General features: G+C 30.6%; 3 protein-coding genes across 3 annotated transcripts; 2 read left to right on the top strand and 1 right to left on the bottom strand.

The window, feature by feature from the left end:
• Positions 1–342: 342 nt before the first annotated feature.
• Positions 343–2,974, top strand: LOC143894364 (uncharacterized). Its single transcript, XM_077400557.1, has 5 exons — positions 343–575; positions 811–912; positions 1,124–1,306; positions 1,578–1,766; positions 2,614–2,974. Exons 3-5 carry the CDS (start codon positions 1,124–1,126, stop codon positions 2,869–2,871), a joined length of 630 nt encoding a protein of 209 aa, XP_077256683.1. The 5' UTR covers positions 343–575; positions 811–912; the 3' UTR covers positions 2,872–2,974.
• Positions 2,975–14,540: 11,566 nt separating this feature from the next.
• LOC143894360 (uncharacterized) lies at positions 14,541–19,007 on the bottom strand. The gene is made up of 5 exons (XM_077400552.1): positions 18,122–19,007; positions 16,445–17,496; positions 15,576–16,188; positions 15,270–15,488; positions 14,541–14,693 (listed from the first exon to the last, which is right to left on the bottom strand). Exons 1-5 carry the CDS (start codon positions 18,876–18,878, stop codon positions 14,653–14,655), a joined length of 2,682 nt encoding a protein of 893 aa, XP_077256678.1. The 5' UTR covers positions 18,879–19,007; the 3' UTR covers positions 14,541–14,652.
• Positions 19,008–24,028: 5,021 nt separating this feature from the next.
• On the top strand, positions 24,029–26,117 carry LOC143894367 (uncharacterized). The gene is made up of 5 exons (XM_077400561.1): positions 24,029–24,297; positions 24,466–24,543; positions 24,629–25,075; positions 25,162–25,380; positions 25,918–26,117. Exons 1-5 carry the CDS (start codon positions 24,213–24,215, stop codon positions 25,935–25,937), a joined length of 849 nt encoding a protein of 282 aa, XP_077256687.1. The 5' UTR covers positions 24,029–24,212; the 3' UTR covers positions 25,938–26,117.
• Positions 26,118–27,374: the final 1,257 nt, after the last annotated feature.

Genomic DNA, 27,374 nt, shown 5'->3' with positions numbered 1-27,374 from the left:
AAAGCTAATCTCGAAAGATCCATGCTATACCGAATATTTCCGTGACAAGTTTCATGCGACGATTTTACGCGAACCTTAGTCACTTTCATCTTATAAAATGCGATCTCAAACACACACATAACACCAATGAACGACTTTTCTTTTCGCATCTTCAATTCTGGAGTGCGTTCAGGAATTACGCCTAGGCATACCTAGGTAATTTTAAAGCCCGGTCTACATAATTCGCGGTTCGCGAAACGCAAGACACACGCACAGTCCACATGTCACTCTAATCTCTCTGTGTATACAGGTTATTTTGACATATATACTGTGCGTGTATCTTGCGTTTCATGAACTGGGTACGGATCATGAAAATTATAGACAATAGACAATAGACTGCAGGGAGTGGGCGATCTAGTGAAATTCATTAGTCTATAGTCATGTTTGTAGTGCCGTATCATGCATTTTTTCCGGGTGCGGCACCCGGCACCGAATGACAGCCATTCACAGCTCAACTTATCGGAACTTGGGGTTATAGGTTATAATTTCTTCGAAGCTCTCATTATTATTCCAGGCTTTCAATCTCAATTTCAAAGGTACGTTATTGTTTGTGCACGTCTTCTGAAGAGTGGGAACATTAAATTTCGTACATATTACTTATACAACTGTTTATATTAGAAAATGAGGTGACAGCATTTTTACATTTTTTCAATTGTTACTAATTATTTTACATTCCCACTCTTCATTAGTGCCTATACTTTACTCCTGTAAAAGGATTTTGCGATCTATAAAGCCGTTTTAAAGAACGAGCTTTGTTTTGTCGGTATTTAGGATCCCCTTAAGTGCCAATAAGCGGAAGAAGAAGAAGAAGAAGAAGAAGAAGAAGAAGAAGAAGAAGAAGAAGACAGCTTAAAGGAAATAACAACCGCTGTGGTAAAGTTATAATTTTATAAACAATTTTACGTTTGTATATTCTGAAAACTTTACAAAATTTACATGAAAATATTATTGTTTATGTGAGATAAATTTTTTATACGATTAATACATCGGTTTCTTTAACAACTTGAAGATTCAATGTTTTCATTAACTTATATTATTAGTGATTGGTGATTTATACATAAATTAAATTTTTCTTTGTTTTTAGATGAGAACCACGGAAGAGCATTTCGGAATAATCCTCGATTATAGCGAGCATCATAGCGAGCTCATAACGAATAAATTTGTCGGAGCCAGAGGCAAAGAAAATTTGCACCGACAGTGGCAAGAGTTGGTGGACGTTTTGAATGCCCTGCAGACTGAGACGAGGACAGTAAAACAATGGAAACAGGTGTGTAAACAATTTTAATAAATTATAATTATTCATAGATTTTTTAACATTTGAGGCTCAATAATATTCATAATTCTATACAATAATAATATTCAAAGATAATATATGTATGTGTGTATATATATATATATATATAAATGAAGTATGCACGATTTTATATAAACAATAGCTTTATTTAGTACATGATTTAAAAAGATATATAAATTGACAATTTTGTTAGCTGCATAGTAACCGCAGCGAGCATTCATTGAATATAATATGGATTTTACAGGTTGTCGCAGACTGGAAATGCCGGGTAAAGAAGCAGTATGCTGAATTAAAGAAAGACTTCACAGCTACTGGAGGTGGGGCCCCGGTGATGGAAAACCTCACAGATCAGGAGATACGCCTCTTAAATATAATGGGCATGACTGCAGCAGATGGGGACGAAGGGCTACAGGAATACGGCTTGGAATTTGAAGTATGTTCGTAAAGAAATACTTATTTTTTACTTTTTCACCTACTATAATTTGATAAACATTCACTTTCTTTCTCTGTACGTACGTCTGTCTGTCTCCCTTTCTCTCTACTTTTTCTTCTATAATTTCAATATTTATTTATTTTAATTCAAGTAAACAATAGATGTTTTTTAGTAAATTTGTGGTATGTGTTGTCGACATCACAACTTTTATAGTTGAAACCGCTCGACTTCTTGTTCCTTTCTTGTTCCTTTTTCCTTTTTTTCTTCTTGTTCCTTTTTGCAGTATACATTCATTACTGACAAATCTTATCCGTTAAATCTTCAAACAGTAATTGTTCATGTTCTACAAACCTTGATATGTATTGTCGACGTTGCAAATTTTTACTTGATTCAGCACAACCTCGATTAATGATGTATGTGTATTTATAAGTATTATTCATTGTCAGTTAATTACTAAAGATTTCGTAGTGCACCATTTTTCATAAAGTAAAGTATATTGTAAAACTGAACAATGTACTTTTACGTTTCTCACGACTTCAATTTTTCAGAAGTCGAGCGGCCCTAACTAAAATTTGTAATGTCGACAATACATATCAACGTTTTGAACATGAACAATTATTGTTGAAAGATTTAACAGCCTAGTAATTGCCATGAATGAAGGTATATTGCGAAACTGAATATAATGTATTATACATGTTTAATGAATTAAATTTTTCAGAAGTTGGGTGATGTCAATTATAAATGTTGTGATATAAACACCACATACTACAAGTGTACTAAACAACATAAACAATTATTGTTTAAAGATTTAATGCCTGCATTAATTACTCTTTTCATTTGGTTTCAGGAAACTGACGAAGTTATTGAGCTTCTCTCCGCAGAGGATACAGAAAGTCCGGGTACCAGCCGAAATAAGAGGCCCCGATCTGCCTCACTGCCGAACCACTCGGAGTCGTCCAGCCAGCGAGCGCGTTCTTCCGAGTTAGTGGACAGTATTAGTGAAATGAACAATAAATCTTTGAGTGTCCTGAATGACATTAATGGAAATTTAAAGCGAATCGCGGATTGTTTGGAAATTATTGTGAAACGCGCGTTTCCGGAATAATAAATGATAAATATACAAATACATGTTTATTGATGTGTATATAACAAAAAGGCCATGTAATATATTACAGAAATAATATATACATATTATATATATATATATATATATATATATAATAAAAATTTAACAACAAAGTAACTCAAACACTATATTAAATTTCTTTATCGAATTAATTAAACGACAAAACTCTTATTGCTAATATCAACGCTGTAAATAATTTAGTATAATTTATAGAAAAATAAATGTGGATTTGTGGAATTGTATACGTATATATGTATATGTATACATGCATATATATATTTTTTTTCTCTGTATGGATTAAAAAATAATATTGTTTATTGAAAATGCAAGTTAATTAATCTTTGTCTGGCCTGCTGGCCACTTGCCAAATCTTCTTCCTGCATGTTTTCTTGTACGTTATTTTCTTGCACTCCTTCGGGACGCATATCATTCAAAACATCAAGGCGTCCACCATTGCAAATGTTATGCAGCACAGAACAGGCAACAATAATCCTTCCAACCGACAAAGGACTGTATCGTAACATTCGCTCTTTGAGGATACACCGAAACCTAGATTTGAGAGTTCCGATGCATCTTTCTACACAGCAACGTGCTTTAACAAGAGCATCTGTATAGCGGCTATCAGGCGTATTTGGTTGGGCATTGACAATAGGAGTCATCAACCACGGCTGCTGTGGGTACCCAGAATCGCCAATGAGCCACGTGTCGGTGTCTCCTACAGCAAATTAAATACACGTCATTGAAAGTTGTATATACACTTATAATGCATTAATCGTTTTTGTTAATATATGTATGTAAAATATATGTATGTATATGTATATGTATATGTATATGTACATGTATATGTATATGTATGTATGACTTTTGTACCTTACCGTGCTCGTAATTGTTACGTAAATGTTCAAGAATTGCAGAATTCCTCCATATGTAGGAGTCGTGTGTTGCACCTGCGTGTCGCGGATTCACGTTGAGAATATTTAAATCAGCATCACAGATCTGCAATATATTACAATATATCAAATTGTTTTTATGATAAATAAGCCTGTATATAATGAAGTCATTCATTTTATGTCCGCTTGCGTATATATTTAACTTACAATTTGCACATTTTTTGAGTGGAAGCCCTTTCTATTCAAGTAATTATGTTCCTCTTCTGCTGGGGTTATCAACGCAATATGCGTCCCGTCTATTGCGCCTATCGTGCCCGGAAATCCGAATGATTGAAGAAATGTTCTCTTTTTTTCTTCAATGACCCTTCGGTCAGTCGGGAACACAATCCATCTCTGCCCTAGGTGTCTACATATCAAATAAGTCACCATAGCGACATATCCCGACATCGTTGACTGAGCGATTGGGAACAGAAAATTCTGCCCAATTGACCTCTGGTAGCTTCCTGTAGCATAGAAATGAAGCACAGCCAATATCTTCAATTCTGGAGCTACGGATCTTCCATGTGCAGGGACAGACATATGTGGGCGTAACTCTTCAATGAGGTATTGAACCATTCCCTTATTTAAGCGGAAAAGTTCTATGAATTGTGATTCGCACATAGCAAATGGATCACTTGCGTCTCTTAACAAATGCCTCTTATTCCGATATGTTAAAATATCCTGACGCCTATCTTCTTCTATTTCAGCAAGAAATAGGGCATTTAAAATATGCTCTGGAAACATTTCTGCAATGTACATTTACAGAGATGCAAATTCCAAAATTCACACATATTTTCAGGAGACTTGAAATTTCAATCCTTATTCTTTTACTTGGCTGTGTACAATCATAGAATATAAAAATAATTAATGAAATGATGATATACATACCTATTAAAGTTACCAAAAAACACTTTTCAACAAAATCTTCAATCGTATACTTTGGATAGTCCTATCCAGGTTTTGACGCTTTCAATCCTTTTTGTTTACTGGGAAGGTGGGGATCCTTTTTTGTTTACTGGGAAGTTTTTTCTTACCGAAAGTATACGATTGATAAATCCCCACCTTCCCAGTAAACAAAAAAGGATTGAAAGCGTCAAAACTTGGATAGGACTATCCAAAGTATACGATTGAAGATTTTGTTGAAAAGTGTTTTTTGGTAACTTTAATAGGTATGTATATCATCATTTCATTAATTATTTTTATATTCTATGATTGTACACAGCCAAGTAAAAGAATAAGGATTGAAATTTCAAGTCTCCTGAAAATATGTGTGAATTTTGGAATTTGCATCTCTGTAAATGTACATTGCAGAAATGTTTCCAGAGCATATTTTAAATGCCCTATTTCTTGCTGAAATAGAAGAAGATAGGCGTCAGGATATTTTAACATATCGGAATAAGAGGCATTTGTTAAGAGACGCAAGTGATCCATTTGCTATGTGCGAATCACAATTCATAGAACTTTTCCGCTTAAATAAGGGAATGGTTCAATACCTCATTGAAGAGTTACGCCCACATATGTCTGTCCCTGCACATGGAAGATCCGTAGCTCCAGAATTGAAGATATTGGCTGTGCTTCATTTCTATGCTACAGGAAGCTACCAGAGGTCAATTGGGCAGAATTTTCTGTTCCCAATCGCTCAGTCAACGATGTCGGGATATGTCGCTATGGTGACTTATTTGATATGTAGACACCTAGGGCAGAGATGGATTGTGTTCCCGACTGACCGAAGGGTCATTGAAGAAAAAAAGAGAACATTTCTTCAATCATTCGGATTTCCGGGCACGATAGGCGCAATAGACGGGACGCATATTGCGTTGATAACCCCAGCAGAAGAGGAACATAATTACTTGAATAGAAAGGGCTTCCACTCAAAAAATGTGCAAATTGTAAGTTAAATATATACGCAAGCGGACATAAAATGAATGACTTCATTATATACAGGCTTATTTATCATAAAAACAATTTGATATATTGTAATATATTGCAGATCTGTGATGCTGATTTAAATATTCTCAACGTGAATCCGCGACACGCAGGTGCAACACACGACTCCTACATATGGAGGAATTCTGCAATTCTTGAACATTTACGTAACAATTACGAGCACGGTAAGGTACAAAAGTCATACATACATATACATATACATGTACATATACATATACATATACATATACATACATATATTTTACATACATATATTAACAAAAACGATTAATGCATTATAAGTGTATATACAACTTTCAATGACGTGTATTTAATTTGCTGTAGGAGACACCGACACGTGGCTCATTGGCGATTCTGGGTACCCACAGCAGCCGTGGTTGATGACTCCTATTGTCAATGCCCAACCAAATACGCCTGATAGCCGCTATACAGATGCTCTTGTTAAAGCACGTTGCTGTGTAGAAAGATGCATCGGAACTCTCAAATCTAGGTTTCGGTGTATCCTCAAAGAGCGAATGTTACGATACAGTCCTTTGTCGGTTGGAAGGATTATTGTTGCCTGTTCTGTGCTGCATAACATTTGCAATGGTGGACGCCTTGATGTTTTGAATGATATGCGTCCCGAAGGAGTGCAAGAAAATAACGTACAAGAAAACATGCAGGAAGAAGATTTGGCAAGTGGCCAGCAGGCCAGACAAAGATTAATTAACTTGCATTTTCAATAAACAATATTATTTTTTAATCTATACAGAGAAAAAAAATATATATATGCATGTATACATATACATATATACGTATACAATTCCACAAATCTACATTTATTTTTCTATAAATTATACTAAATTATTTACAGCGTTGATATTAGCAATAAGAGTTTTGTCGTTTAATTAATTCGATAAAGGAATTTAATATAGTGTTTGAGTTACTTTGTTGTTAAATTTTTATTATATATATATATATATATATATATATATATATGTATATATATGGTATTTTGTATACTGCACAATATCTCAGAAAATCTTTTTCATTTGTGTAATGCTGAAGAAATAATATATATGCCACAAACTTTGTAAATAAAGTATTTACAAGTACGTTTAACAAATATACTTTCAGTTTAATAATTGTAACATAGACATGCTTATGTTTGACAAATCTTTCCTTCATTTAACAAACTTAAAAATTTTACATAACTTTAATATTATTTATGATCGATAGAAGTGTTTTATATTTCTCAATTTTTTTATATTGATTTTTATTTTACCATTAATTTTCTAGATGAACGAAATACCTGGAAAGCAACCTGGTACAACAGTTTATGTGTACAATGACTACACCTATAACAAAGATTTTCGAAATAATAACATTTTACAATGCAGTACTCGTCGTTCTTCAAGATGTCCGGGTAAAATAACTATTGAGAAGAATGGCGAAATACATATAAAAGAAGAACATAATCATACTAAAACAAAATGCAAAATACAACAGGCTGCTATTATATCAGAAATGTTACAACTTTCCCGAGAGACGTATTTGCCTCTAAAAGAAATATTCGATAGTGTCTGTAGGAAGTAAGTACATATTCTATTTCTTAGTTTTATTAAAACAATTTTAAAATAAGGTAAAAAGACATTAGGTACTTATATAAAAAATGCTTAATAAAAAGATGTTACTTTTATGTAATCTGTTAAAAACTTGTATCAAAAAATGTTATTACTTTAATGTAAGAAAAAAGTTAAAAGTTTATTTACAAGAAACATATTTGTTTACCTTTATTAGAAATAATTTATCATGAAACTGTTTTTTTTTTGTACAAATAATAGATGTATATAAATCTGTTAAATCAGTTTTTCCTACAAAATTATTAACATCAAACAATTGTGCCAACTGACAATGAATTGTTTTGTTAAAAGTACGCAAGATTGCAAAGATAACTTGAAGTATTTAATATAAAACAGAAATTAATTATTAAGTAACAGTGTTTCTAAAATAAATATATAATTTAGGGTTTAAATGTGTATCTTTTCTATAAAAATAATGCCAACAGATGAATCAATATTTATAATACAAGTTTATTCTTTTTTAACATAATTGTATATTATTTAAATTTTTTTTATATTATATTAATATATAACAACATAGTAAAATTGAGATTCAAATATACTTGATTATATTAAAGTAATTTTTCGGTACAAGTTTTTGGACAGGTTGCATAAAAGTAAAGTTTTTTTATATAGCACCTTTTTCATATGCGCATTTAGCGTTTTTCTTAATGTTTTTCTAAAGGTAATTTTTTATGATACCATTTTTTTGTACATTTAACTTTACACGCTTTTTTAAAGGAAGAAGATATTCTCGTAGGTTATATTAAATATTAATTTATACATCTTTTTTTTATGTAAGCACTTAGCGGTTTTTCTTTTTTTTTACTTTTAACAGCCGAGATCAAAATTTATTTTATGTTATAACCTTATATAAATGTAATTATTTGACAGATAACATTATTATACATGAATTAATTGAAGCTAATATAAATTGACATAAGTTAATGAGAATAAAGTAATACAAAATATAGATTGAAAGCTTTGTTGCTTCTAAAATATATTTTTGAAACATCTTAAATATAAAGTATTTCAAATATTCGATAGATAATACGTCCAAAAATAATTACTTTTATACATGCTGTATAATAAGAATTTAATGGTTAAAAGTTACCTAAAATAAATTTTAATAATATACAGAATTTCTTATATTTTGTTAGACATATTGCTTATATTTCCTAATAAAAAGTTGTATATATAATTAATTAGAACTATAAATCACATAATCAATTAATTAATTAATAATAATTTACCTCTTCTATTACATCTCTAGAAAGGGATAAATATTTGTCTTTACACAGTCAGTCTCAAATGACTTTTATCGGACCTTGATGTTGACCTTGACCTTTAAAAAGTTTGAGGTCATTAATCTTTCCCGTCACTCGTTCAAGTTATTAACAAAACAAGACCAACTATTATCTGCTTTAACAGAGCTTTAACATGCTTTTACCATGATTAAAGCAGAGAATACATTGAGAAAAAAATTTACTGCATTTTAGTAAATATTAATTTGCATACAACTGTGATTCCATTTACTAAAATGAAGAAAATTTTCTTTTTTATTAGTATATTTTTTCTCAGTGAATACACAAATTTCTTTCTCAGTGTACTTTGTATTTATGTGCTTTCTGAAATATAAAATATAAAATTATATGGCCAGTATACATAATCGATTCCTACTTCAAGACCGTCTTAAGTAATGTCTAAAGATGCTAATTCGGTCTTAAGAGAAAGTGACGGTCTTAAATATAAGATCCAACTGTTCATATACCAACTCTTCTTTGCTTTAACAAATTATTTTTGTAACAGACATTAAACGTTAAAGTTAACGAAATAGAATAATATGGCAATTTATGGATATATAATACATGCGCTTTGTTCAAGCAGATAACAGTTAGTCATTGAAGGTGATCATTGAACCTTGTTTTGTTAATAACTTTTTATTGAACAATGAGCGACGGGAAAGGTCAATAATTTCAAACTCCTTCAAGGTTAAGGTCAACATCAAAGTCAGGCAAAAGTCATTTGGGGCTGACTGTGTAAAGGGAAATATTTACCGTAATTAATTTATCTTTTTTTAAAATATCTTCCTCATTAAAATTTAATTTACATATAAAATATCTGTCAAAAGCTCTGTGCTAACTACTTTACTCCATTTGTGTAATGAACTGTGATTCTTAATAAAGAAGTATGCGAGATAGAATTAAAATAATAAAAAAAGCTTTATACAAGGTTCAATACATAACTTCCCAACTTTAAACAAAGCCCAAGTTGTCTAACATCTAAAACTTTTTCTCTTTCTGTTATTCTACCGCTTAAGTATGCAGCTAGGAACATTGCAACACTTTCCCATTTTTTTATTTTTAGTTTACAGATTTTACTAATAAAATTAATTGTGTTTTGAACTGTCATATTCACAAACACGGAGAAGACTTTACATCGTTTTACGTCTAAAAGCACATCTCAAAAACATTTGCCTATCATTCTCCAGTACGGGAATTCTCTAACTTTTTTAGCGACAATTTTTGTATCGCTAACGTGACATTCAACTGATTTCAACCAATTACGACTCAGCGTTGAAAAGAATATATTCTAAACGGTAACAACAATTATCGTTAAAAAGTTAGAGAATTCCCGTTCTGTTCTCTAATCTCCGTGATCTTGAAAATAAATTCAAAAATCTGGCCCCTCGAACTTAATGAAAATCGACTTTTTACTTTTTGGAAAAAAAAACTTTCTGATAATATCAAATAAATAGTTATATATATATATATATATATATATATATATATATATATGTATATGAAAGGGCAGTTTTCAGTACCCAAAAAAATTTATTAATTTTATTGTATAGATGTTGAGTTCACCTCTTATGGAAGCTGAAATAATTGGAAAATTTTAAAAATGTAATCTATTTTCCGAGATATAAGCTTTGATATATTAAACGGCATTTTTAAAAACTAATACATTTTTCAAACAATTCGTTAAATTATATTATTTTTTAGAAATATTTCTGTTAGATTTATTTTATGTAAGTAATGAGAAGCATTATCTAGGCCTTGCGAGGGTATAATTTAGAAATATTAAGTCAATTTCTTTTACGTCTTGAAATAAATTTTTTAGTAAACAAATATGTTTATAGAAAGGCATTTTTCAGATCGTATAGTTTTATGTTTAAAACATAAAACCGGTACATATTTTACGATTTTACCGGTTTGAGAATAAAGTTACAAGATTAATAATGCTACAATATGTTGCTAAATAATAATAAGTAAGAAGATAATAAAAATCCAGAATAAAATTTTGCAACCTCAAAACTGCCATTTGACAGACACGATGTCAATAGTTGGGCAGTTTCCAAGTCTTTCAATTTCATACAACTAAAAACATATAAATAACAAGAATACGTTATAATATACAATCAATTAACATTAAAATAAGCCATTTACGGTCCGAGCTTGGATCTTAGTAGTCAAATAATATTTTTGATGTACAACACATATATTTCTCCTAATTTATTAATGAACTGCACACTGACTAACATATCAAATTAAAAACACAGTTTCCGTTGGAGTAATAAATTTGAAAAAATATATGTGTTGTACACAAAAAATATTATTAAACTACTAAAATCCAAGCTCGGACCGTAAATGGTTTAGTTTAATGTTGATTAATTGTATATCATAATAGTCATATTCTTATTATTTATTTTACGTCGTTTGAGAAAAACGTTCAAAATATTGTTAACCGGTTATTGTGATAAATATTACGACATGACGACAGCCTTCACGAAATGAGAGAGATTCCAGTTTCGAACCCTGGCTGAGATAGTATTTTTTGTAATAAATTCTTTATAGTTATTTAAATCGAATCAATGTAATTAAGGGAAAGGTTAGGATTTTTTTTACTCTAATGGAAAACTGTATTTGTAGTGTAATATGTTAGGCGCACAGTTTATTAATAAGTTCGGAACAATATATCCCAGACAGTACAATGTCTTAAATAAGGGATATAAGACATCTTTTAGACGTCTTTTAGTCATCTTTTTCATAAGACGTCTAAAAGATGTCCCGCTTTTGAACATGTATGTTGTCTGAGACGTATTATACTAAAAAAATACGGCTTGAGCCGTCGTGAATGGCTTATTTTAATGTGAAAACATATAAATTATAGAAAAAATTATAAAACAACTAAAAATCTATAAATTTCACAAAAAATATTATTGTTCTTATCTTGTATTGGTGGAATTACTCGATTTTATTACTGACAATAATAAATTTTCAGTTATTAAGATGTGATAGCGTCCGTAAGCAAAATATGTTAGGCGCAAGCATTTTCTAATTTTCATTAAACTCTTATATCTCAGCAATCGCAAATAATACACATATATGTATTATACAAAAAGCAGTTTTGTTCGTCTTTTGCGCTCTGGGACTTACAAGAGACGTATTGCCGGTATAATAAAACCGAGTAATTAGAAAACACATTAGGGACTAAACAGTGTTTTTTAAATCATTTTTATAACTTTAGTAATTGTCGAGATAAAAGCGTTCAATGAAAATGAAAAATTACTCGATGCTTGACTTGTTCCATTTCTGCGAGCGGTTTCATCTTAATATTTAGAAATGTGTTATTGATAGTTCTAAAATCGAGTAATTCCAGTAGCATAAAGTACGAAATTGATGATTGAATTGGACAAATGACCCAATCTTTTGACTTTGACGCCCTTTCTTACCTGTACTTGTCTATAACACATATTTAAAGTGTTCAAAAATGTTTTAATATATTAACTAACAAATATTAAAAACAATGCAAAAACAAAATTTTGATATACAATAAATATTGATAATATTGATTAACATCAACTAATTACTATTAAATAATATTATAATAATATAAATATTAATACTAATATTAAATTTAATATTAATATAAGATTTGTATATTTAAAACAATATAATATGTCTAATGTTAATAATGAGAACGCCTAAAGTTCTGCCTGATGAAGATTTTATTTAATAAATCGAATTAAAGTTAAGAACGATTAGTAATCAAAGAAACATAAATCAAGCAGGCATACATTAAAGAAACATAAATCTAAAGAAACCTTTTCTCTGTATGTGTGTACATACGTACACCCTGTATGGGACACCTTATATACAGGACGAATTATTTTAATCGACGCAGGCAAATATCTTGAAAAATATGGAAGATACGAAAAAATATTTCATACTTTTATGTATATAAGTATGAAGATAAAGTCACAGAAAAATGAATATTTTACGAGATATTTTATATTTTACATTAAAAATATTATAACAAAATTTTAAGTATCTCAGGAAATTCTTGACAAAAGAAAGCTTTATTATAGTGCTTTAAAAACTCAACGAGACCTACAACTTTCATATTAAGGAAAAAATAAACTTCCATTTAAGAAATTAGTCGCCTTCAAAATTTCCTGAAAATGACGAAATTTACGACATGACTCACATTGGAATCATGTGTCTCCCTTTAGACCATACAACTTTTGTCTGAAATTTTTCCGTATATTCATATTTTTCGAGATATTTGCCTGCATCGATTAAAATGACTCATCCTGTATATGTATAAAAGTGTGAATATGAAAAATAAATCTTTTTCATGTTTATATAGAATTATAATTATATTTATGTATAAACTTAAAAAATACGTTTTTTAAACGATTAAAATGGTTCTGTATAGTTCTGTATTGAAACGTTCCTTATTGATACTTGATTGTTGTAAAACATTACATATGTTTAAGAAACGTGTGTGAAAGTAACATATGCTATACCTTGATTGTCAGTTAGAAGGAGAAGAAGTACGTCTGGCGCGCCTAACTCACTCTGTTCAGTTCGTAGTGATACCTTGTCCCTTTGAATTGTTCAGCAGTAGTCAGCCAACATATGGCGCAAAGTTCAATGTTCATTCCAGATAAACAGGTTAGTTGATTTGGCAGCAACTTTACTAGTCAGTTAATAAATGTAGCCTTATGAGTGTTTCATACGATACTCACATTTATCATATAGAATGACGATATAAAGATACGAGTAAATAATAAAGATGTGCTCATAACAGAATGTAAAATGTAATATAAAAACTTGAGTGTATCTTTATCTGATAATAAGCCTAAACTTGTCGCTGCAATAAAAGATTTACATACACTAAAGTATGATGTAAGTAGATGTAAGTTTGATAATTAACACAATACAGTATATTTGTTTCATGAATGTAATTCTGAAGCTGTTATTATCGATTATATCGCGTCGTGATAATAAAAGTCTGAAAAATCTGGCAGGTACAAGGATTAACATTTAGATAAAACTCTCAGCCCTTTTTTGGTTGGTCTTAAAATTCGTCGGTAATAGGTCCGTTCTTTAAAATAAAAAAAAAAATATTTATTTCATTCTAACTTATTGCACTAGTTCAGAAGTCCAGCAAAAACAAATAGGCCTAATGCCTCCAAATTTCTTTAACATAAAAAATGTATCAATTTTTATCATGTTTTGTACTTGACTGAAGAAAAATCATATGAGACGACAAAAATCTTTAATAGTAATGAATTTTTATAGATAATATATCGCTTAAATAAAGGATTTTTATGGAAAATATTTAAAATTGAATGTATTTTAATATAAAAATATTTGAAATTAAGTCGATATTTTCAAGGAGTCATGCAAATTGGAGTGAAATGTTTAAATACAATATATGAAATTTTAAATAACAGAAGTTTTAGATAATAAAAAATTATGGATAGTGGAAAAATTTTGAGTATATTTTTGGAATATATTTTATATAAAAAAATATAAGGAATACGTCAGAAATTCCATTTGACAAATTTGCTGTAATTACCAGTGTAATTTAAATTTGATAACAGGATTAACTTTAAAAAAGAAAAAAGGTAAAAAGCAAAAAACTTGTATAAAAGAATATATAAGAATCATAACTGTAATCTTTTTATTCTTTACTCATTATTAAACAAAAACATTCAAATCAATTTCATAAAAATAAAAATTGACACAAATAAAATCCACAGATATAAAAATCAATAGAAGTACAAATACGCAACGTATATATCTATATTATTAAATAAAAACATTCAAATATCAATTTCATAAAAATAAAAATTGACACAAATAAAATCCACAGATATAAAAATCAATAGAAGTACAAATACGCAACGTATATATCTATATTTAAAGAAATATATCAATAGGAATGTGAAATTAACACAAATAAAATAAACGCTCTGTTCACATTTTATTTCATACGGTGTATTCGTGTGTTTCATCAGTGCTATCAGGATCTGAAACATTTATTACTTTATATCTATATGTTTTTAATAGCGGTAGGACAACACAATTATACAAGACTAATTATTTAATCTGATATAAAATAAAGAAATATTGAAGCTAAATTGAAGTTACCTCTCAAAATCTTTTCAGATAAAAGTTGATAAACATATACAGTATACATGTTTGAAGACATATATATAATATTTTAAAAAGCAAGATGGATTACTTTAATCAATCACGACTTACAATTCTGCTGAATTTTATTTTACGAAAAAAAATCTTTGACAAAAGTTTAAAGAATACGTATTTAATGGCTGTATCTGCTTCACTTTGAGTGATGCTTTCAAAGTTAGATTAAGGTTGTTTAAAATTTTTAAAATTGGAATTACTGCAATAAAAATAGTCATCATTTAAAGAAACTTAAGATAATCTAACTTGACCTTAACAACGCCACGCAAGTATACACAAATATTACAGTATTATTGTCTAAAACGCACACAATTATTGTCTAAAATGTTCTTTTGTAAGATAAAACAACAGAATTGTAGCAATCTCTTTAAGAAAATTCAAAAAAGTATATTACTCACTCTTAACAGGTTTATATTTTTTAGAAATTTCGTTATGAATCCAACTTCTAATCTGTGGAATAGAACGGCGGCTCAAACATTTGTTTTTCATTTTAATTTCTACCATTTGTTTTCCTGTGGGTTTACGTCCCGCTTTCATTAAATGTTTAAATCCGTTAGTGATTACATCACATTCTTCCTGCGTCCACCTAATACGTTTCGTGGGACCATACGGTGATGCTGTAGAATATTGATGTACATAATATTACGAGAAATCACATATATAATAAGAAATATAGGAATTAATTATTTTTTTTATACACTTACTACTGCGTTTCCTTTTTTTATTTGTTGCATTACAGATTGCACCTGCGCTAGAACTATTACTATCTACGTCAGAATTATCATTATCGATGCGATTGTCTGCTTCGCACGTCTTATTCATTACAACATCAGTCTCATATTCGTTATCTGGTACATCTTCTCCAGTATCGTCAGTTTCTCCTTGTGCTATTTTAAGTAATCGCGATATTTTTACTATTTCCAATTGTGGAATAGACTGACGATAATGTTGCATATGGATACTTCTTTCATGACCCAAATAATTGGCCAATTGTGTTATATCAGGATCTGACAAATTTAATGTAATACATTTTGTTGCAATATGTTTACGAAGTTTTGTACCTCGTAATCTAAGAGGCATTTTTGCCCCACAATCTAGAGAATATGTACGTAATAAATCACATGCTCTCAAATATTTAAAACGTTTCTTGTCATAACCCGGTAAGGCAAAGACATAGGGATTTCCTTGAGGTATATTTGCTTCTTTACGATAACGTAAAATTAAGTCTACACAACATTTCATTTCATCATCCAAAAGAACAGGTACAGATCTTCCCAATTTTCCTCTAATAACAAATCTTACATATTTATTAGCTACCTGAAATATATAAGATTATACATTTAATTAATTGCACAAATATTTATTCACTAAAAAATTATTATTAGATAGAAATTCAAAACAGAAGTATAAAATAACAGCATATATAAACAGCATATATAATGCTTGTTGTACTATACACAATTGGATCGTGCTTATTTTATCTTTTTTTATTACTAACTACTCAAATCTTGGAGCTTTATAATATTTTAAAGCATTAACAATATGCATAAATGTTAATTAGAAGAGTACTTACACTTCGAGCTTCGTGTGACAGGGATTTATATAAATCCGGATTTGTCTGTTCATTTATACCTTCTTGGTGTTTATAGTCATCGACAGTTATACGTTCAATTTCTCCAGCTCTTCGCCTATTAAATACTTGAACAGATATTAAAGTAAATTGCGCTAACTGCCGCCAAGTATTAAATGTAAATATTTCACTGAGCTGATTAAATGCCTTGCGTCTGTTAAGTTGCAGAAAACTGTGTAACAATTTTATGTCTTCTAATGAAGGCAAATCTTGTAATTGATGACGCTTAGCTTGTAATATAGATTCTTCAACAGTTTTATTAACTGAAACATGGAAGTCTTCTTGTAATAACTTTAAATAATTTTCTATATCTTGTTCTTTTTCAAATGTGTTTCGCTTTATACATTCAGCAATAGCCAGATTTCTTATTTGCTTTATAAGTGTACCAAGTCTTGATGCAACAGAAGGAACTGCATAGACTTTTGTGCTTATATTAAGGCCTGCCACCTGATTTACAGCTGTAATACAATCATCATATATTGATGGGTGATAGATACTAAAGAAATCAGTCACTTTCTTATTAATCGTTTTGAGAGCTTGTAAAAATCGTCCTAATAATCTTAAGCGGGCTCTGATCATGTCTTGTTGGTGCTGATGCTTATATTTAACACATAATTTGTTGCCATAAATAATTAATAGTTCGTCATATCTAATTAATCTAATAATATCGTCCTCTTTTAATACTGGAAATACAACATTTCTTAGAATAGAGTTTGCACACTGGTGAATTCGACCTTCAACTTTTCTTCCAAGTATTTTGACAGATCTGCCAATAGCTTTCTGTGTACATTCTTTAAAATGATGACGAATATTATTTTTAGTAAAAGATCCTTTGCATCCACCACAACATATAAAGTCACGTGCAGTCCTTTTCTTAGATTCTGTTGGTCTTCTACAAACTATAAGCTTTCCCTTATTATATGTGGGATCTGTATTGTATAAGTAAGCACCCTTTCGTCTAAAAAGTCCAATAATTTTCTGTCTTTCTTTATTACCTATAAATCATTAGATTTATATTAAAAACGAGAAATGCAAATTCATAACACAATTAGTATAACATAAATTCTAGTAAATTAAGTAAAGAATATGTACAATATCATATATCATATCATAAATATCATATATTTTAAAAAATTCTGAAAGAAACTTGCAAACAATAAAATATTTTTTTACTCTCAACAGATTAGATCATTATAGTTACTACATTAGGTGCTTTCCATTTACATCAAAACTCAAATAATTCTTACTTGTGACGTCGCTCTATCCTTTTTTATCATTAATGAATAATAGAGACAGAATGACGTCACAAGTGAGAATTATCTGAGTTTTGATGTAAAGGAAAAGCAACTATCATATTATAGTATTATTATACAGTGTTATATACAGATCATTATTATTATAATTATTACAGTATTTAATAAGATCATGATGTTACCAACGGTGTCATATTCTTGTTCATTTTGATAATTTAAGCTATTCAAAATTATGTCTTATTCAATTATTCAATTTTTAAGAAAAATTGTAAAATTCAAGTTACAATCTGATGGTATTATATATTAAAAAATATTTATTTTTATAAATATCTATATTAGTATATTTCATTATATAAATTTTTTATACCTTTTGGTAATATAGCAAATTTTTTCACTTCCTCTTCATTTTTGTGTACAGTTTCAAGATGCCTACCTATCTTTGATTGCAATTTTTTACAATAATAAAAAATTTTCTTTCCGGCACCTTCAGATTTAGAACTTTTACCACGTAAATCAGTGTTATTACAAACTGCTTGTCCAGAAACATTCAATGATGTCTGTAAGCTATCCCGCGTACTGTTATTAGATGTTTTTGAACACGATTGTTCAGGAATATTATTCTCTTCCTCAAAACTTTCCGAAGTTTCATTATGACAATAGTCAGGATCATTTGTTGCATCGTCACTGTCACAATTATTAATAATAGAAGACTCAGAACTATTACAGTCAGGATAATTTTTGTTGGAAAGTACTTCATTGGCTTGCTCTAAATTGTTATTTATTTCTTGCGCCGTGTGCATATCAGGACTATGATTAACTGATTTACTCCAATTAATATCTTCAATTTCTGTAAAATCATTATCATTATAAGTATTACAGCTTTTGACAGGCATCAGAATATTATCAATAACGTCATATTCTTGCACAATTTGATTGTTTGAGCTACTCAACACGATGTCCGCATTATTCAATTTCTTGGATAAATCCATAATATTCAAGTCACAATCTAGTATAAGAACATTATCGGTACAGACTGACGCAGACTGACTGATTTCAAACTGATTAATTTCTGTCTGATTTGAATCTCCACATAAAATATTTTCTGACAGTGTGTTGTTGGACATAACATTTGCATTTTTGGGCAAAATTTATGTGCTAAGGTTAGGATCGGCTATAAAAAGAAGCAGATAAATCGTAACATTTGACATTATCTCATTTAGTAATTTAAAATAAAATAAACAGAAATTATAACTCACCAATGTTCTTATTCAGTCGTACGACTGGTATATTTAAATTTAAATTTCTTGCTACTTTAGCAAGCATTTCACGATTTCCTGTGTACAAAAAGTTATGTTACAAATGTAATAAAGGTGAAACAAAAGTAATTTCTAAAAGATAACTATCGAAAAACCTATTGGTAATCATTAATGTTAATATATAAATGAAAAAATCTATGAACCACGCTAAATATACAATTTTTAACATAGTAATGACATACTTACTGTTAGATACAATCAACTTCCTTTTTTTACGTGCATCTCGTAAACAAACAGAGTACTTATTTCGATTTTTGTATAACCCATACATTTTAGAATGAATTATATGGCATTAACGCAGTCGATATGTTCGGGAAATACACAGTAACTATACAGTTCTTTAAGTAATCACATGTGATTTTAACTCCTAATTGTGACGGGAAAATTATTCTAATACGAATAATAACACACAACGTAGAAAGCGTCTTACGAATAGGCCACGATTGATACAGAGATCACGGCTGTCAATAAACTATGCAGGATGCGTCCACGCATGTGGCGGCAGCGCACAGCTGAAGAACAAAAAACGCGCGAATTAAGCCTGCGAGACAATAGTGACAGTGATAGCGACAAAATTTTCAACCTATCGGAATTCGTGTATCAATGCTGTAGCTTTGTCGACAATTTTGTCGTTATCATTATCGCCTTGCATTATGTATAAGGAGTTTTAGGCGCCGAGAGAATTATTATTTTCATTAAACGCTTAAATATCAGTAACCAAAAAAGATATAAAGATAGTTCAAAAAGTACTGTTTAGTTCATACTCTGTGCCATAAATAATACAAGACTATATTACTAGCAATTAATACATTTTAATTAATAAGACGAGAAAACGCGTGGAAGCCTAAGGATTCTGCCGCCAATTTCTCATTTACATTAAACGCTTGTATCTCAGGAATCACAAAAGAGAGAAAGTTGTTTTAAAAAGACTTTTTAGTTTGTAATCTATCATATCAGGATTACTTGGTTATATTACTAACCAATATAACATTTCTGATTATTGACACAAAAAAGCGAGCGAGTGTTTAACAAAACGGGAGCTGAGCGATTTCTCATTTTAATGAATCTCGTATATCTCGGAAACCGTAAAAGATAAAAGGATGCTTTAAAAACACTTTTTAGACGGTATTCGACCTTATTGAAATTACACGTTTATTGCAATTATTCAGTTCTGATTATTAAGAAATGCGCGCAAAAACCTAAGGTATTGGGCACTAAGCGATTTCTCATTATAATTAAATGCTTATAAAACTCGGCAATCACACAAGATAGAAAGATGTTTCAGGACTGTATATACTTTACGCTATTAGAATATCTCGATTTTATTACTAACAATTACGTACTTCCGTTTATTTGACGCGATAAAGCGAGCATTGTTAGTAATAAAATCGAGATATTTCAATAGCGCAGAGTATAAAAAGCTAAACAGTCCTTTTTGAATTATATGTATATCTTCGGTATGCTTGCCGAGATATTTACGATAAACTATAGAGAACAGACTTTTTGGCGCCAAGACACATGGCCTTGACCTTGCGCAGCGAGATTCTTATCAGCTGTATGTACGCTGAGTCCGGGAATGCCGGCGTGCACGGCACGTCATTGTAAACGTTTCGATGTTTCTGCTACCAGTGATCGATTACGGTTTTCGAAACACGGTAAAAATTACAAAAGTGAACAGATTTACTAGATATCGACCAATGAAATCATAGATACTCTAGTGAATCTCCTCACTTTTGTAACTTTTATGCTAGGTCTACAATGCGAGTCGTAAAGTCATGAGTCGTAAGAACTGACCAATCACAGTCGATTATTCTCCTCAAATTCGATTGTGATTGGTCAATTCTTACGACTCGCGACTTTACGACCTCGCATTGTAGACCTAGCATTACCTCGTTTCAGGAACCGTAATAAACCCATCGCTGATTTTTAAAGGTTCATTTTAAGTAAAGCGAGAGGCCTGCTTCCAAAGCAGTTTGCATTGCTAAAGCCCGGTCTACATAGGCCGCAGTTCGCAAAACGCAAGCACACACACAGTCTACATGTCAACCTAACCTCTTTGTTAGATTGACAAGTAGACTGTGCGTGTGTCTTGCGTTTTGCGAACTGCGGCCTATGTAGACCGGGCTTAAAGCCTCCTCGCTAATACGAAATGTGCCGTTAATGATATTGTAATCACGTAACTCGTGTAGCGCTAATTACAATGTTTTATATTGTTTTTTAATTATGTCGATATCTGTAATGATTTCTGAGATGCAAATATTTATTAAAAATGAAAAATTGCTTAACGGCTGATTCTTCATGTTACAGCACACTTTAATGTTTTAATAAACAAAAATACATAATTAACAGTCATTAATAAAATCGGATAATTACAATAATAGGGTAGGTTACGATCTACAAAGTCTTTCTTTAATCATCTTTCTGTCATTAGCGGTTGCCGAGATATAAGTGTTTAATTAAGTCGAGAAATCGCTCGATAGTTCCTTAGGTTTTTGTCGCTTTTACGTCTTAATAATTGGAACTGAATAATTGTATGAAGTCGAATAATTACAGTAAGGCGGAGATCGGCTTACAAAACGTTTACAATGACGTGCCGTGCACGCCGACATTCCCGGACTCGGCGATCAAGGTCAGCGCGTGCATACAGCTGATAAGAATCTTGCTGCACAAGGTCAAGGCCATGTGTCTTTGCGCCAAAAAGTCTTTTCTTTATTGTTTATCATAAATATCTCGGCAAGCATAAAAGAAAAGACTTTTGCTGTATGCACGCGCTGACCTTGATCGCCGAGTCCGGGAATGTCGGCGTGCACGGCACGTCATTGTAAACGTTTAGTAAGCCGATCTCCGCCTTACTGTAATTATTCGACTTCATACAATTATTCAGTTCCGATTATTAAGACGTAAAAGCGACAAAAACCTAAGGAACTATCGAGCGATTTCTCGTCTTAATTAAACACTTATATCTCGGCAACCGCTAATGACAGAAAGATGATTAAAGAAAGACTTTGTAGATCGTAACCTACCCTATTGTAATTATCCGATTTTATTAATGACTGTTAATTATGTATTTTTGTTTATTAAAGCATTAAAGTGTGCTGTAACATGAAGAATCAGCCGTTAAGCAATTTTTCGTTTTCAATAAATATTTGCATCTCAGAAATCATTACAGATATCGACATAATTAAAAAACGATATAAAACATTGTAATTAGCGCTACACGAGTTACGTGATTACAATATCATCAACGGCACATTTCGTATTAGCGAGGAGGCTTTAAGCCCGGTCTACATAGGCCGCAGTTCGCAAAACGCAAGACACACGCACAGTCTACTTGTCAATCTAACAAAGAGGTTAGGTTGACATGTAGACTGTGTGTGTGCTTGCGTTTTGCGAACTGCGGCCTATGTAGACCAGGCTTTAGCAATGCAAACTGCTTTGGAAGCAGGCCTCTCGCTTTACTTAAAATGAACCTTTAAAAATCAGCGATGGGTTTATTACGGTTCCTGAAACGAGGTAATGCTAGGTCTACAATGCGAGGTCGTAAAGTCGCGAGTCGTAAGAATTGACCAATCACAATCGAATTTGAGGAGAATAATCGACTGTAATTGGTCAATTCTTACGACTCATGACTTTACGACTCGCATTGTAGACCTAGCATAAAAGTTACAAAAGTGAGGAGATTCACTAGAGTATCTATGATTTCATTGGTCGAAATCTAGTAAATCTGTTCACTTTTGTAATTTTTACCGTGTTTCGAAAACCGTAATCGATCACTGGTAGCAGAAACATAGAAACGTTTACAATGACGTGCCGTGCACGCCGGCATTCCCGGACTCAGCGTACATACAGCTGATAAGAATCTCGCTCACAAGGTCAAGGCCATGTGTCTTGGCGCCAAAAAGTCTGTTCCCTATAGTTTATTGTAAATATCTCGGCAAACATACCGAAGATATACATATGATTCAAAAAGGACTGTTTAGCTTTTTATACTCTGCGCTATTGAAATATCTCGATTTTATTACTAACAATGCTCGCTTTATCGCGTCAAATAAACGGAAGTACGTAATTGTTAGTAATAAAATCGAGATATTCTAATAGCGTAAAGTATATACAGTCCTGAAACATCTTTCTATCTTGTGTGATTGCCGAGTTTTATAAGCATTTAATTATAATGAGAAATCGCTTAGTGCCCAATACCTTAGGTTTTTGCGCGCATTTCTTAATAATCAGAACTGAATAATTGCAATAAACGTGTAATTTTAATAAGGTCGAATACCGTCTAAAAAATGTTTTTAAAGCATCCTTTTATCTTTTACGGTTTCCGAGATATACGAGATTCATTAAAATGAGAAATCGCTCAGCTCCCGTTTTGTTAAACACTCGTTCGCTTTTTTGTGTCAATAATCAGAAATGTTATATTGGTTAGTAATACAACCAAGTAATCCTGATATGATAGATTATAAACTAAAAAGTCTTTTTAAAACAACTTTTTCTCTTTTGTGATTCCTGAGATACAAGCGTTTAATGTAAATGAGAAATTGGCGGCAGAATCCTTAGGCTTCCACGCGTTTTCTCGTCTTATTAATTAAAATGTATTAATTGCTAGTAATATAGTCTTGTATTATTTATGGCACAGAGTATGAACTAAACAGTATTTTTTGAACTATCTTTATATCTTTTTCGGTTACTGATATTTAAGCGTTTAATGAAAATAATAATTCTCTCGGCGCCTAAAACTCCTTATACATAATGCAAGGCGATAATGATAACGACAAAATTGTCGACAAAGCTACAGCATTGATACACGAATTCCGATAGATTGAAAATTTTGTCGCTATCACTGTCACTATTGTCTCGCATTGCGTAAGGGGCTTAATTCGCGCGTTTTTTGTTCTTCAGCTGTGCGCTGCCGCCACATGCGTGGACGCATCCTGCATTGTTTATTGACAGCCGTGATCTCCGTATCAATCGTGGCCTATTCGTAAGACGCTTTCTACGTTGTGTGTTATTATTCGTATTAGAATAATTTTCCCGTCTCAATTAGGAGTTAAAAACACGTATGTGATTACTTAAAGAACTGTATAGTTACTGTGTATTTCCCGGACATATCGACTGCGTTAATGCCATATAATTCATTCTAAAATGTATGGGTTATACAAAAATCGAAATAAGTACTCTGTTTGTTTACGAGATGCACGTAAAAAAAGGAAGTTGATTGTATCTAACAGTAAGTATGTCATTACTATGTTGAAAATTGTATATTTAGCGTGGTTCATAGATTTTTTCATTTATATATTAACAGTAATGATTACCAATAAGTTTTTCGATACTTATCTTTTAGAAATTACTTTTGTTTCACCTTTATTACATTTGTAACATAACTTTTTGTACACAGGAAATCGTGAAATGCTTGCTAAAGTAGCAAGAAATTTAAATTTAAATAAACCAGTCGTACGACTGAATAAGAACATTGGTGAGTTATAATTTCTGTTTATTTTACTTTAAATTATTAAATGAAATAATGTCAAATGTTACGATTTATCTGCTTTTTTTTATAGCCGATCCTAACCTTAGCACATATATTTTGCCCAAAAATGCAAATGTTATGTCCAACAACACACTGTCAGAAAATATTTTATGTGGAGATTCAAATCAGACAGAAATTAATCAGTTTGAAATCAGTCAGTCTGCGTCAGTCTGTACCGATAATGTTCTTATACTAGATTGTGACTTGAATATTATGGATTTATCCAAGGAATTGAATAATGCGGACATCGTGTTGAGTAGCTCAAACAATCAAATATCGCGATTATTTAAAATAGCACAAGGAGAAACTGACGATACTGGAGAAGATGTACAAGATAACGAACATGAGACTGATCTTGTAATAAATAAGACGTGCGAAGCAGACAATCGCATCGATAATGATAATTCTGACGTAGATAGTAATAGTTCTAGCGCAGATACAATCTGTAATGCAACAAATAAAAAAAGGAAACGCAGTAGTAAGTGTATAAAAAAAATAATTAATTCTTATATTCTTATTATGTATGTGATTTCTCGTAATATTATGTACATCAATATTCTACAGCATCATCATATGGTCCCACGAAACGTATTAGGTGGACGCAGAAAGAATGTGACGTAATCACTAACGCATTTAAACCTATAATGAAAGAGGGACATATACCCACAGGGAAACAAATGGTAGAAATTAAAATGAAAAACGAATGTTTGAGCCGCCGTTCTATTCCACAGATTAGAAGTTGGATTCATAACCAAATTTCTAAAAAATATAAATCTGTTAAGAGTGAGTAACATAATTTTTTAAATTTTCTTAAAGAGATTGCTACAATTCTGTTGTTTTATCTTACAAAAGAACATTTTAGACAATAATTGTGTGCGTTTTAGACAATAATATACTGTAATATTTGTGTATGCTTGCATGGCGTTGTTAAGGTCAAGTTAGATTTATCTTAAGTTTTTTTAAATAATGACTATTTTTATTGCAGTAATTCCAATTTAAAAAATTTAAAACAATCTTAATCTAACTTTATTCTTTAAACTTTTGTCAAAGGTTCTTTTTTGTAAAATGAAACTCAACAGAATTGTAAGTTGTGATTGATTAAAGTAATGCATCTTGCTTTTTAAAAAAAATATTATAGATATATATGTCTTTAAACATGTATACTGTATATGTTTATCAAATTTTATTTGAAAAGATTTTGAGAGATAACTACAATTTAGCATATTTCTTTATTTTATATTAGATTAAATAATTAATATTATATAATTGTGTTGTGCTACAGCTATTAAAAACATAGATATAAAATAATAAATGTTTCAGATCCTGATAAGACACAGTGATAAAACACACGAATACACCGTGCGAATAAAATGTGAACAGAGCGTTTATTTTATTTGTGTTAATTTCACATTCCTTTTGATATGTTTCCTTAAATATAGATATATACGTTTGCGTATTTGTACTTTCATTGATTTTTATATCTGTGGATTTTATTTGTGTCAATTTTTATTTTCATGAAACTGATTTGAATGTTTTTGTTTAGTAACGAGTAAAGAATAAAATGATTACAGTTATGATTCTTATATATACAATTTTTCTGCTTTTTTCTATTTTTCCCTTTTTAAAATTAATCCTGTTATCAAACTGAAATTACAGCAAATTAATTGCAGCAAATTTGTTAAATGGAATTCCTGACGTGTTTTGTATATATTTTTATTAAGTCCAAAAATAAGCTCAAAGTTTATTTATCATCCATAATTTTGTGTTATCTAAAATTTTTGTTATTTAAAATTTTAAATCATATATTGTATTTAAACATTCCACACCAATTTGCATGATTTCTATAAAATATCGACTTAACCTTTTGTAACTCATGTTGATGCGTTGGTATATAACAACTATTTTAAATTGATTTGCAACAGATAAATTCATGATTTAGAATTTTGATTGACACTTTGCCGGTTTTTGTAACAGTATTGTTACCAGGAGCTACAAAGGGTTAATTTAAAATATTTTTATATTAAATAATATATCCAATTTTAAATATTTTCCATTAAAACCCTCTATTTAAGCGATGTATAAAATTTATTAATATTAACGATTCTTTTCGTCTTATACGATTTTTCTTCAGTTAAGCACAATACATGATAAAAATTGATACATTTTTTATGTTCAAGAAATTTGGAGACATTAGGCCTGTTTTTTTTTCGCTGGACTTCTGAACTAGTGCAATAAGTTAGAATGAAATAAATATATTTTCTTTTATTTTAACGAACGGACCTATTACCGACGAATTTTAAGACCAACCAAAAAAGGGCTGAGAGTTTTGTGTAAATGTTAATCCTTGAACCTGCCAGATTTTTCAGACTTTTATTATCACGACGCGATGTAATCGATAATAACAGCTTCAGAATTACATTCATGAAACAAATATACTGTATTGTGTTAATTATCAAACTTACATCTACTTACATCATACTTTAGTGTATGTAAATCTTTTATTGCAGCGACAAGTTTAGGCTTATTATCAGATAAAGATACACTCAAGTTTTTATATTACATTTTACATTCTGTTATGAGCACATCTTTATTATTTACTCGTATCTTTATATCGTCATTCTATATGATAAATGTGAGTATCGTATGAAACACTCATAAGGCTACATTTATTAACTGACTAGTAAAGTTGCTGCCAAATCAACTAACCTGTTTATCTGGAATGAACATTGAACTTTGCGCCATATGTTGGCTGACTACTGCTGAACAATTCAAAGGGA

This window comes from Temnothorax americanus, unplaced genomic scaffold, assembly GCF_048541705.1.
Source record: "Temnothorax americanus isolate GAGA-0224 unplaced genomic scaffold, ASM4854170v1 Scaffold138, whole genome shotgun sequence".
In the NCBI taxonomy this organism is placed as follows: Eukaryota; Metazoa; Arthropoda; class Insecta; order Hymenoptera; family Formicidae; genus Temnothorax; species Temnothorax americanus.
The sequence above is the reverse complement of the archived record's forward strand: the minus strand, read 5'-3'. Positions and strand labels throughout refer to the sequence as shown.